Below are 14,105 nucleotides of genomic sequence, written 5' to 3' on the forward strand. Positions count from 1 at the left end.
TCCCCCAGTCCTTGTGGTCCATCCACTCAAGAGGTGAGGGCAGAGAGGTTGCTAGTGAAGACTCAGGCAAATAAGTTGTTGAGTACCTCATCCTTCTCCTCTTCCATTGTTACCTATTTGCCAGTCTTGCTCATTGCAGGGGTACGCTTCCTTTGACCTTCCCTTTCTGGCTAACGTACCTGTAGAAGCTCTTCTTATTCTCTGCATCCCTTGCCAAGTTCAGCTCTAGCTGCACTTTGGCCTTCCTGACCCCATCCCTACACTACCAGACAGTATCCCTATACTTTTCCCAGGATACCTGTCCCTGCTTCCATTGGCTATGCATTTCCTTCTTGCCTTTTAGTTTGACCAGCAGGTCTGGACTCATCCATGCTGCACTCTTGCTTTCCTTTCCTGATTCCTTACTCCTGGGGACTGAGAACTTTTGCATTCTATGGAAAGCATCCTTAAATATCTGCAGCTCCGTTCTGCTCCCTTGTTCCTGAGGGCAGTTTCCCAGGGGTTCCTATTGACTAACTCCTTGAAGAGCTGGAAGTTTGCCTTCCTAAAATTCAGGGTCCTGACTTTATTCTTCACCTGACCCATATCTCTCAGGACTGCGAACTCCACCAGTGCAATATCATTGCAGCCCAGGCTGCCTTCAGTCTTGATGTCCCTGATTACGTCACTTGCATTGATGATGAACAGGTCCAGTGTAGCATCCCCGCTGGTAAAGCTGTCTATTATCTGGCTCAACAAGTTATCTTCAATGCATTCCAGGAGTCTCCTGGATTGCCTATAGCTTGCTGTGCTACTTTTCCTCAGATGTTGGGGTGGTTGAAGTCCCCCAGTAGGAGGAGAGCCTGCGAGCCTGATGCCTCCTGTAGCTGGAGTAAGGAGGCTTCATCAGTAGGCTCCCCTCGACTGGGCGGCCTGTAGTAGACACCAACCACAAGGTTCCCTTTGTTGCCTTGGTCTCTGATTCTTATCCATAAGCTTTCAACCTGCTCATGGCTATTCTTCAGAGACAGCTCTTCACACTCTATCCATTTCTTGATGTAGAGGGCAACACCTCTATCCCTCCTTCCTCATCTGTCCCTTCTGAACAGCCTGTAGCCATCAAGAGCTGCACTCCAGTCATGGGACTGATCCCACCAACATTCAGTAGTGGCAACTAGGTCGTAGCTTTCTAGCAGCACAGTGGTTTCCAGCTCCTCCTATTTGTTGCCCATGCTGCATGCATTGTTGTAGAGGCACTTCAGCTGGGCTATCGGCTCTGTCACCTTCCATGCCTTAATTCCTTTGAGGTATTTCAACAGGTGTTTCCCTGTTGGCTTCTATTACATCAGGAGGCTGGCTCACCTCCTGAAGACCGTGTGCTGCAGTGTATCCAGCACATCTCAGAGCAACAGGCTGAGGGCCCTCACTAGCACCCCATCCCTCTAACCTTGGCATGTCATCCCACAGCTTGTCATGGGCACGCCTGATATTATCCTCCTTCCTGTTCAAGTCTAGTTTAAAGCTCTGTCAATAAGCTTGTGAGCAAGAACTTTGTTCTATCTCTAAGTTCAGAAACAACATAGTCACTCTTATTGATGACTAAATCTTATTTCTCTATGTAATTTCTTAAAATAAGTTCATTACTGTTTCAACAAGCAATTAAAACTTCCATCCAGCTCTTCCTCACATTTTAAACAAGCTTGCCAATTAGTCCAGCATCCTTTCCCCTGCTTTCTTCAGGTCAGTCCTGCACTTTCATACCCATTAAAACAGATTCAATGAAAATCACTTTTGTATCGTTGTGCGAAGAGGAGAAAGGTATGAGCATCTTTTCTGAATTTCTTTTCCTTCCCTGCACAGGGCATGATCTTAACTTTTCTGCACCTCTATAACTCTTTAGTTATTGCAGAAGCATCGCTCCATCCTCTTTCATTCATTCCTTACAATTTCAGGCTCAGTTTTGTGCTCTCTTAGTACAGTGATATGTTTGCTCCTTGAAAGCATCTCCAGGGTAGTCTCCATAGCCTCTTGATGACCCTTTCTGTAAAACTTCTTTATTGTGATGCCCCAAAAACTTGGAAATTGTAGAGGTTGCTTGGATATTACCCTAGGTACCTATCAAACTAGCCAGTGTTGTCTGATTCGGTTCCTTCTGCCTCCTCCTTTGTCACCTCTTACTGTGTTCTTTGACGGCAAGGTCCATGGAGTCAGGAATGTCTTTGTCCTTTTGTCACTGAGAACATTAAGAGAGTTATAATATTAAATAAGTTATTAATCATTAAGCATTGCAGAGAAAATTTCTGGGGTCTTTATTCTTGAGAGGGGTGGAGGTAGAAGTGTGTAGTAGAAGTGTGTAGTAGAAGTGCCAGTTGATCGTTTCATCCCTTTGGAACTACTTACCGCCTTATTTTCACAAGGGAAAAGTGTTTTTTGGTTTAGGTGTTTTTTGTTTGTGGTTTTTGTTTTTTTTTTTTTTTTTTAAAGCCAACAATGAACATCCACATTGCAAATAAAAGATGCTCTTAGCTAATCTGAAGGGGCATTTGGCTGCCTCACAAAAACACTGTGTATTTTGGCAAAGTTAGGAGCTTTGGCTTGGGAAGATCCATGTTTGGAATAACAGGGTGTGTTGCAAGTCAAAATTCAGGTATCTTGGCAGAGATGTGTGCTTAATCTGGCACGATGCCTTTCTGCACTGAGCCTAGCTGTAGCAAGTGCTAAAGTCCCTTGTGAACAATATATGAATCTCATTTTGGAAAAAAAAAAAAAAAAGAGGAGGAGGGGAGAGGGAGCCAGGATTAATTTTAACATTTTGTGGACATAAAAAACAAGTATCAAGAAGCAAAACATTTCCATGAAGCATTCGCTGTGAAAATTCTGCAACTTCTTGTTGCAAACCTCTTTATCGCTTGGATTGGCTGATTTCCAGAGCATCAAGGCTGGGAATTGAGGGACTGAAATATAATCAGTGGTGATACATTTTAACCACATAAAACATTCCCTGCTTCCAAAGCCTCCGGTGTCTCTAGTAAGCAGTGCAACAGCAACAGCTCCTTGCTGCTGGACTCCAGAGACAGGCAAGATATTGGATCAGAATGGTAAGAAGCTCTTTACTTTTCACCAGATCTAGATTATTACTTTGAGAAGAATGTTTAAAAGATGATGATTAAATTAGTAGGGATTGGTATTTACACCAAGAAAACAGTGTGTAAGATACAGTGGCATTATCAATGTTTTGCTGGAAGAGATCAGCAAAGCAAGTTGGTGACAAATATCTTTGGCACTGAACATGTTGTGCAGCATATATAAAATCTTTTAAAATTGGGAAATGCTGCTGACTAGTATTTGATGTAGAATGTAAGCCTGTCTACTTATCGTAGAAGGACAGCTGCATGGGCTTTTAAAATAATTTTGCATTAATAACCACTGACAGACTTTATACGTACAAATATAAATAAATATATGCTGATTGCATATGCAGGCTATATGTTTATGTATTTTCTTTTGTTGGGGTTTTGGTTTTGGTTGTTTTTTTTTTTTTTTTTGAAAGAAGCAGAAGTGCTCGGTTCCATACCTTTTGACTTTTAGGAAGCTATGAAGTTTTTATTTTTCTGGGTTTTCAATCCATAAAGACCTTTTAGTCACACTGTGTTTCTCTAGTCTAATTGTTTGGTGGGAAAAATAACTGAGGAAAACTTTTTCGCATAGCGATTTTATTCCTTGTAACAATTTAAATATTCTGATCTAAATATCAAAACAATAGAAGTAGAATATAGAACATATAAATATAAAATCTGAAATTATTGGAAATTGATAGCAATGCTATTAGTAGTTTAAACAATGCCTGAAGATACAATAAAAATATTCTTTTTAACAGTTCTCTAGGTATTAAAGAATAGGAGGGGGGATGCAAATCTTGGGAGTATTTACTCCCAAGACTCATTGTCAAGACTGGTTTGTTGTTTTTTTGTTTGTTTGTTTGTTTTTAACTGAAATATGCATCAAGCCCAATCTCCTGTATGGGAACTCAGTCATTCATTTTAAGTGCATACTAAGTCCAGGAATACATTGATTATGAAACTACTGTACATCAGGGTGAAAAGAAAACAAATTACTAAAAAAGTACTGAAATATGCTTACTTGACAGCCCAGCTGATGTGTGGGAAATTATTCTCTTTGTGATTCAAATGGAAGAGGAGATTTTTAAAAGAGCAACTATGGGAGTTTGAAAAGTGTACAGCAAATGTGAAACTATGTCTGATTTATCTTTCTTGTGTATTTGTTGTTGCTCAGCATCAAAATTAAAATGCAAAAAACTAAAACTATCACTGAGAGCTTTCTGATCTTTTTCTAAGTGATTTCACTGAGTGGCAAAAAAATTAAATACTGAAGTACAGTAAATAATAAATAGTGTTATCTTGGCCTATTATTCCAGGTTATGACTGTAAATACACTTTAGTGTGTTAAAGATTTATATTTTCCTTCTCAACATGCAGCATAGATTACAAAATCAATGATTGAAAGGCAACCAGACTCTAAGCTTCTTGGAAAGATGTTTAGTACGAATCTAGGCATGGTGGTTGTTATTATTCTCATTATTATTATTATTACTATTTTCTTGACAAAATTCCCAATATTGAGAATCCATTAAATACTACTGTGGTACTGAAGAGACTTCAATATATTGTTGTTTCTTGTCAGTAAAGAATGTGCTCATAGTTAGTATTATCCTGTATGTAAATTTTACTACAGGAAAACACTGGAGACAGGAGATCTGGCTGCTTTTCCCCATTGTAAACACAGAGCTTAACTAATAATAGATGAGGTTGTATGTATTTCCAGGTGTGTGATTCTTTGTTCCTATGTAAGTCAAATACAGATACGCTTTAGGAACAGCAAATTAAGGAAAACGTTTCCTTCTAGAAACATAATGCTTGTGTACTGCCACATACTTGCTCTTGATGAAGTTTAAGTGAAAGTAAACTTGCATCGTGCCCTGCTTGATGTGGATTAGTTAGGTAACCAGTGCAGGCAGTTCCCAAGGGGTCTGTTTCTTTCAATTTGGATTGCCCAGGCAAGTGTCTTGCATATATTGTTGTTGGGGGGGGGGAGGGGAAGAGCACGTCCCCACCCTTCCCCCCCACAAAAGGTGAACCCTTAGTAGTAATCAGCTGTGTAATAAATGGCACAGCTAGTCCAAAGGAAACAGTCTCTTACTTATGATTTTAAAATTATATGATTTCTTTCAGAATGTAAATACTAAATGGTCTTAAACAAGTCAGAACTGCAAGCTGTCAAATGCTTTAGATACCCAGGTTTAACTATTCAAAGTGTTTTTTCAAAGTCTAAGGAACAAAAGCAAAATTACAAGTAATGTACCAGCCTTACCTGAAAAATTAGAAAGTTGTAAACGTTACTAGCACACTGCTGAATTCTAACAATTCTATCGTCTAGGATTAGTGCAAGAGATGCTGGGTATGGCAGAGTTTGTTTTAAGTGTCTTTCTGATGCAGAGTTTAAAAAAACCTACTCAACAATTGGATGCATCATTCATCCAAATTAATTTAGGTTAAATATTTTTTTAATCCCCATGACTGACTAAATAGAGGACTGATAATCTGCCTGAAAATGTAATCCTGTATTTAAAGACGTATACTATAAATGTAAACTACGTAGTTTATATGTAATATAAAGTATGTTTAAGGAAGGGAAAAAGAGCTTTGTATCTTCTATGAATTGATTCAAGACTTAAAGAGTAAAACCTGAGAATATTATTTAGTTTTTTGCTTAGTTCTCCTGCCAATTTTTTTGGCAAAATATAGTTTTTTCTTTCACAAGTAATCATGCTGGCTCTCAATACTACTGCTGAAAAAGCATTGAAGTATTTAGTCAGATGAAATCTGATGCAGTACAGCTTTGGTGAAATCACAGGTTTTGTGAGCGTATTTAGTACTAACTCACACGCCTCAACTGACTTTTGGCACAGTTTGGTTCAGGTGATATGTCATAGCTGTGTGACAGGCTGTTTACCACACCAGTAAGTCTGTGCACCATTCTAGAGTGAAATGCACACTTGTATGCTCCATAAATATTGTTTGTGAAGGACAAAGATAACCCTTTGCTCTTTAATTGAAATGTAATGTTGGAATATCTCCAGGTATAAATTAGAGTTTATTCACAATGAAATAAGCTTGTGTTTTGAAATCTCAGCATCCGTGTGTATGGAGCCTGGATACTTTCAGTGAACAAAATATGACAGCAAGCAAGGTTTATGCAAGGATTCTTAAACTGGAATGGTTTTGTGGTGGTGGTGGTGTATTTTTTTAAGCCATTTTCCTTTTGATTCATTATCAATATACTCTGTAGATCAGGTTTTGCTCACTGAAATTCAGCTTTTAAACTCTGCCATTATACTGGCAGTACAACTTAAAATAAGTTGCTTCCAGGAAGTTATAAATTATTTGCTGTGGTTTGCATAATGTATTAGCATGTCTGCTGCATCTGTGTTCAAGACAGGGTTTTTTTTTTCCATCATCCATGTGATATACAAAGAAACTATTAAAAAGGGATGCTTTTAACATTAGTCTGTCCTACTGGCTTTTATCCTGTCATAGCATCAAAAAGGAATGTTGGGGAAAATAAAGGTGGGGGAAAGGTCAGTCTGGACTCTAGGTGAAATAATTGATGGAAGCAGCTTCCTGAGAAATAGAGCTAAAGTGAGAAGGTGGCTGGATAATACGTATTTTTCTGTGTCTGGTTAATGTTTGTATTGCAGCATTTGCAGTGTTTTGAAATATTGGGACAAAATTCTGTTGCCCATATATCTCACAACTCTCATAGCAATGTGATATTTTGCTGCACACAATTGTTCTTATACTTCATGACCATATTGAGAATACTGAAAACGTTTAAGGTTGACACTTACTGTGGACCTTTTCAATAAAAAAGGTTTGGAGAAAACAAAAAGGTACTGACAACTTTATACCCATTTGATAGTGTGCAGATGTAAGAAGAGCCAGTTACGGAGTTGTGCCCGGAAGGATATGTTTCCAACGCTTGTATAAGGAGTATGCTCCAGTCAGAGCTGGAGCTGCATAATATGTGGTAGTGGGAGACGTGGTGCACGGTTTGGCTCTTTTCCAGGCCTGCTCCACTACATAGAGTGGTGATGGGAAGCTACCGTGCTTAAAGGAATTTACAGGATCTTGCACTTGAGTTTTCAGTCTACTGTAAACCTGTTGATAAGAACACTTTATTTAAATATGTTTTCCAATGTTGCTGTGTCATCTGGGGATACAGCTGCATAGCCAGCCTCTTGTGTCATCTCATAATGAAGTGGACGACTCAGAGGTGAGTGCCATCTACTCCTGTGGAACTGTGCCAGAGGATCTACTTTCCCTCTGCTCACCAAGATACACCTCAGGTATATGACTAAAGCTTTTGGATCCATGAAGATTTTGGAATGAGACTCACAGCAGAAGGTTGCCAACCTCTGGTGTAGATTCTTATTCAGCTGAAGAGGGTAGATAAATCCTGCACTGAAACCCACAGTGCTTCTGCCTCCATTGCCATAGTAGGATGGTTTTCTTAGCCATGGCTTTAACTCAATACTGCTAACCTTTAGGGTAGGCCAGAGATGTTCTGAGACAATGTGTTGCATCCTTTTCTCCCCTTACATGATGGGATGTTGCTTCCATCACATGACTTTTATGTGATAATTCTCCCTGTCCCTCGATAGGTGTGCATGAGTGTCTGGCTGCCATGTTCCTTCCTATGACTGGACATACACATAACCAGTAACAGGGAGAACTCTGTTTTGGCCATATAATGGGTATTTATTTAGTCAGGTAATGTCTGAGACTGGAGATTCATTTGGGAAAAATGGCAAGGATGCTATAGGACTACTTGTCTGATTTAACTTTTTCCCTGTCAATACTTTTAATAAGTTTTGTTGTGGTCCTTCCTGTTCAGAAGGAAAAATCTATGTTATGTAGCATAGATTTTATCAGCATTAGTTCTGGATTGAAAGTTTTGGAAGAACATATACTTGATTTGGCCCAAACATGCTGTCTGAGCCATTGGGTCTTGAGTAACCAAAGAGCTACTACTATGCAGACCTCTGACTCATCCAGGTAAGACTGAAGAATCTTCCATTGGCTGAAACTGGCCTGCGAAATTTATGTCAGAAAAAGAAATGTTCCCCCCCCGCCTTTTTTTTTTTTTCTTTCTTTCTTTTCATTAGAGAAATAGAAGGGACTAATTTTAAAGAGTGCTGAAAAACTCTATGATGAAGTAGTCCTATAAGGCAATTAAACTCTTTTAGGTTTATTTCTGACTCTACTAAACTTGTTGAATGCACTACTGTTAATTTTCTTATTTTTCTTCTTGTAGGATTGTCAAAAGTGATAGGCATGTTAAAAAGAAACCTTTCATTCTACAGTTACAGAGGATTGATCATAAAGCAGCACTTGTATCTAATAATTCTTCTACTACAGCACAGGTAGAGAGAAAATTGGTTTTCTTGCACATGCAAAGCATGAGAAAATGAGTTTTGGGTGACAAATGAATGCAACTCACTAGGAATGCTATAGGCAGAATATATTAAGGTCTCTGCTAGCATCTGTTAGCTGCAGAGGCCACCATGCTCGTAGTTGCTACTTGTAGATGCCTGTAGTTAGCTACTTCCTTTGTGAGCTTGGGCTGGTTGTGGACTGTATTTCCTCTGTCCCTCAGTGCTGGCGTGGTCCTGTAGCCAGCAAGTGACGGGGAGTTCCCTCATCTCCAACTGCACCTCATGTATAGCTCCTGTTTCAAGCTCATTCATGTATTCATCATCCAAAGCTAATTGCTCAATATGGGCTGGTAGTAAGTTGCAGAAGAACTTGAAAGATTGAGTCCTGAAAGAATCTTTTGCCTTAGTGATTCATGGTATTGGATTTGGCAGGTAATTGCTGTATTGCTAGGCTCCAAGAAAGGAGGCAGTCATAATTTTGGGTTAAAAGTTTGTTGGAAGGAAAAAAAAAATTAAGAAACTATTATGGATGTAATTTCGGATGGATTGAGAACACATGCTTTAAAGTGGCAGCTGTTCATTCCTCTGATGTCGGCAATAACAGCACTTGTAGTGTGTGCCACTGCATAAACCCATTGTTTTTTCTTTCTTTTAAAGAAAAAAACAAAACCAAACCCAAAACACCTCCACAGGAGGTTATATTTATAAATGTTACCAAATATATATTTAGGTATTTTACTTCATATAGGGAGTAGTACTACAATCTAATAGGACACTTGCATGCATAGTTAAGTGCTTGGAAAAAAATAAACAAATCTGAGTCTACCAGGATAAACACGAATTTTTCTACTGTATCAATTTCAGAACTCCTTGGCATCATGGCGAATGCAAACAATCTAATTGAAGAAATTATTTTTGATGCCATGCATCATAAGAGAGAACATACAATTTTTTAACTATGTTATAGAAGGAAGTTTATTATAAAATAGTTTCGCATTTATATGACTTTGTGTTATGTTAATGTCTGTAGTTGTTTTTGGTTTGTTAGCATATCACAAGTCCCCAAAATGCTATGCCTATCTCATAAATTTACTAATGAAGTTGGCTTCACTGTTGATTAGAGTCCCTTTTTAGTAAAAGGAAATGTAAAAATATTTGTAGAAGAATCTGAAGGGTGAATAAAGACTAAAAGACTGCTAATGAATGTTGATGTAGAGTGACCTTTATAGTCTTACCAGTTGTAGCAGCCTTATGGATTCCCTAGCGCAAACTTACGGAAGTAGTGCGTTTGCTGTGCATCATTTTACTGGTCCAAAACCAGTGAAATATTCACTTTCATCTGTGTCAGTGGTCGTGGGGAAGCACATATATTGTATGGTTCCAGTCAGTGATGGAGGGGGAGTAGGAGGATTTTTCATGAACAATATAATTAAATGCATGTATGTAAAAGATACTTCCAAGGTGCTGCTTGAGAAAGTACTTTATAGAAGTAGATAATTATAGGGAAAAAAATACTTCTCTGGAATGATAGTACATGTTATTAATTTACCAGTGGTGTAAAGGTTTTCTGAGTAGTTTGTTTCCTATTTGTAACGCAGTACTTCTTCTAATAATCTTTGTAGTTTCAGAAAGGAATTTCAGATTAAAATGTTTTATTGGGCATATTACACTGGAATTTTAATACAGAGCTACTTCAGGCCACTGTTGTAAAGGCTTGTTTCATAGGTTAAAAATTTTTTGCTCTTGCAGAAGAATAGGAACTATGAAAACTTTTCAGAGACATAGGCTTTCTTGTCTATTTCCTATAATTTAAATTTTGTGCCTGGTTGCCACTGTTGTGGATCATGCCCATGTTTCTTTAAAGGTGTCCAGCAGAGGTGGTGATATTAAGTTACCCGCTGCTAAATATTATTCTACTTAGAAAATAATTGAGAAGCAACTCAGACATCAGAAATTAAAACAGTCAGTTGCTTAGGGCTAAATCTTGCAAGCACTTACTACTGGGTATGTGTTGCGACTTTCCTGGGATTAATCACATCTTACACAGACAAAAAAATATTCCAATTCCCCCTCCTCCTCCCCACTACTCCTTCATTTTCCATGGAAAGAAAAAGGCTTCAGTGGGTTTCATTTTAACTGTCTCCAAAGAAAACTGTAGGTTGTGTGTGTGATAACATTTGTTTGCAAGAATGGACAATGCACCTGGAAACTCTTGGACAAAAATACAAGTTGTGGGCTATGCCCTTAGTATCGCCCAAAGAAACCTTCAGCAGGAGGTGTTCAAGTCTCCCAAGGATGCTATGTGTATGGGCCCTCAGCTAGGAGCTCTGACTTCAGGGCCAAGGCTGGTGCTCACCGCCCTGCCCCTGCCTGTGCCCACCGCTGGTGACCACTTTGCTTCGCTAAGAGGTTGCTGTGTAACCTTCTGCTTTCAGGCCTGATCGAAGTGCAGTGGAAAGCACATGGTGAAAATTAATAGGCACAGCAGTTTACTTTGGGAAGGGTTCAATGAAGCTATCAAATAGCTTTCCTCAATTTTTTCTTTTTCCTCAACTATTTTTTAAAAAAACCCAGTGCAAGCCACATCACTGTAACTGAAAAATGGGAGTTGACCCATTGTTCTGTGTTTTAGACAGGCTCTTTCCAGTTAGCTTTACTGTAAACTTTCCTACTGAGTAAGAGTTATGTTAGGATATTGCAACTTTCTGTGCTGTACTGAGACAACATGGTAACTGGAGTTGAGTGTTCTTGCCAGTTCTGCTTTATGTTTTGGCATTAAGTATTGCACAAAAACCAGAGCAGAGATTTTTGACCTAGGCTGCGTCTTAGCCACTTGGGGGAAGGATGGTGCATTCGGTCAGCATTAATTTCAGAGAGAAAGCCTGACCAAAACCATGAAACTGAGCTTCTGTCTGGTCTAAGAGGTTTCATAACCTAAACCTATAAAACTGCCTGACTTTAAAAAAAAGTAAGGGCTGTTGGTTTTAACGGACAGAGTGACATCCACAGCTGACTACAGCACACTTGCAGAATCCAGCTATGGAGATCCTATCCTGAGCTTGCACAGGTCTCTTGTACTTTCAGTAGTGGCATGTATATTTTCTGCTGAGCCTCTGATCTCAGACTATGTTGTGTAAATGTGGATGTATTTTTTTAAATCAAAAGCATAGTTTCTGAATGGACAGCGCATTCTAGGAAAATGGATACAGGACATAGAAGACTGTGCTTAGTTTAAAATTTTTACTACTTTTAGGGCCTGACACTCACTAGGCTGCAGTGAGAAGCATATCGTTTATTGTGTTATAAACACTCTTCTATCTTAAGTTCTAAAATAGTTGTTTCCTGGAGGAGGCTTGGAATATAAACTGATGTACCTGACAGTTAATTAAAATTCAGTGTTGTTTGTTCTTGCTTAAATTAGTGAAGAAAAGCTTCTAGGAAACACCATAGAGAATAGCATTCTGAAGATTTCAAATTATTTTGAAAGATGAGAATTCCCATGACTCAATTCCTTGAAGAGTTGAAACATAATTCAGATGCTACTTTACCACCTGTCACATTTTTGTGCATTTTTAAAGTGAGTATTTTCTTTCTCATAAATAAATAAAAGGAGTGAACTGCAGAGAGAACCTCTTATTTTCTTTTTTCTTTTTTTTATTACCCAGTAGGTTGTTTTCTGAATCCTAGTTAGTGAAGTACATGCACGTACTACTACTATTATAGCATTGTAACCCACCTGGACAAATGCATACACAGTGGGATTCCAATTGTTTCATTAAGTTACACCAGGAATTGGCTGGTATAGTTGAACAAACCAAAGAAAAGCATGTGTAATTGGTTTTGTTTGTAATGTGAAATCACTGATTAGCCAGTTAATACCATTTTTTCCCCATGCGCGCAGCCTCCCCTACACAGAAAAATACAAAAAAAGTAGTATAAAAATAAGTTTTAAGCTACGACAATTAGGTCTCCAGATGTCTGATTCCTTGGTTTAGAAAACTGCATGAGAGCTTATCTATTCCTGAAATAAAAATGATTTAGATAGTCCGTAACTTCTTTCATGATTGCCCATCTGCCAGGGTGTGCAATTCATTTTTCATGTGGTAAATAAAATTTCTAAGTAATTCTTTAAATCATTGCTGCACAGCTCATTACAGAGATCTCATGCTTGCTAATACTGAACAAAGAGAAGGCAAAAGGACTGGCAAAGCATGCAGAGCACCCATACTAGGCTTGCAAGATAGAAGAAAGGGGAATAGTTTGGTAGATTTATGCAGGGTACTTCACCTGTGTTATTGCCCTGCAGTCCCTTTCAAGAAATGTAGATACATACTGAGGGGGATGGGAAAGGCAATTGTTCAAGCTTTCTTGTTAGGTTTGTACCATTAATTTCCCCTCTAAATCACGCACTTGGATTTTAAGCTGTCCTTTCATGTTATGTACTCTGGTAGAGCGGACTGGATTCATACCTGTGTTTAGGTAGGCAGGTGTCTCTAGTTTTAATGCTTAGATTTAAAGTCTTATCTTGTTCAGGCTTTTGAAAGGTCACTTCTGCTTGAGCCTGACAGGTTATGAGTGCTGACACACTGGCAAATCAAGCCTTTTCTATGATTTACGATAAAGTCACAACTGGAAAAGAGGAATCTTACTGACTTACATTCCCAAAACTGTGGATTGACTCTTGCAGAGTTGCTTAGAGGTACAGTTAATCAAAACAGCTGCGGCTCAGAACACCTGGCAGTTGTGCAACTCTTAAATGTCTATATGTAAATTTAAAAATCTAATTCTAAGCAGGCAGATTTGATCATTTTGCCCTTGGTTACCCAGGAAACCGGTTAATTATTATGCATTTGCTTCAGCACTCTGCATGCATCTTTTAAAACATTTTATTATAATTTTTCTTTTATTTTGTCTTAAGCTAGTGTTTGTAGAAAGGGCTGGCTTGACAGCTCTGGCAAATGAAATAGTCTGCCTGCCCACGGAATATGTGCTCCCTAGACAGTGGCAGTCCAAACTTCCTCATGCTGTTTTGTCAGTGTGCTACAACTTTTCTTGGGGTGTGTGAGAGAGGAAGAGTTGGAGGAGGAGGTAGGGTCCTTGTACCATCAAGTCTTTGCCACCAAAATGGGTAAACGCTGTCAGGAAAAATGACATGGATATTCATTCCAGCATAGAAAACAGTGCAGCTAAAAATTGGATGAACTCAAGCTCTGGAAACTTATATCCAGTCTGCAAACCATCGTCAAGATCACAGCTTTGACCCTGCTGCTGTGTGGCAGATGGCACTGGTGACAGTTGATCTCATGAACTAAACAGACTTTTCCTTGATCAGTGCTGAGGCAAAAGGATTTTCAAAGCGTTCTGGTGCTGAAGCCTTCAGCAAAAGGTCCTGGGATGATATTTGCAAATTGGAGGTGAAAGTGGGAAATCTGGGAATTTACCCTAAAACGTTAAAGTTGCAGCCTGTTGTGCTTCACTTTCCAAATGCTGATCTCAGGGTATGCACAGTTTATTACTTCAGTTTCTCTTCATGATGACTGTTGTTGAGATAGATGTGTAATATGAATCCTGTTAGATACAAAGCACCTAGCGCTCCTAGAAAGATCATTCAGGA

The 14,105-nt window shown here is 38.8% G+C and overlaps 1 protein-coding gene across 4 annotated transcripts in view; it reads left to right on the top strand.

Moving 5' to 3' along the window:
- The window catches only part of PLD5 (phospholipase D family member 5), a 201,635-nt gene that overhangs the window by 40,390 nt on the left and 147,140 nt on the right, over nt 1-14,105 (top strand). The window contains exon 1 of one of the 4 annotated variants that reach the window (XM_075089401.1): nt 2,262-3,077. The exons of 2 other annotated variants lie outside the window; for them this stretch is intronic. Coding sequence is in view for 1 of the 2 variants with exons in the window: in XM_075089399.1 (XP_074945500.1) it covers nt 3,075-3,077 (3 nt within the window). In the remaining variant the exon portion in view is untranslated. Of the gene's footprint in view, nt 1-2,261; nt 3,078-14,105 lie in introns of those variants that run through there. One more of the 4 variants, XM_075089399.1, reaches the window with a different exon arrangement.

Source organism: Phalacrocorax aristotelis, chromosome 3 (genome assembly GCF_949628215.1).
Source record: "Phalacrocorax aristotelis chromosome 3, bGulAri2.1, whole genome shotgun sequence".
NCBI classification, from domain to species: domain Eukaryota; kingdom Metazoa; phylum Chordata; class Aves; order Suliformes; family Phalacrocoracidae; genus Phalacrocorax; species Phalacrocorax aristotelis.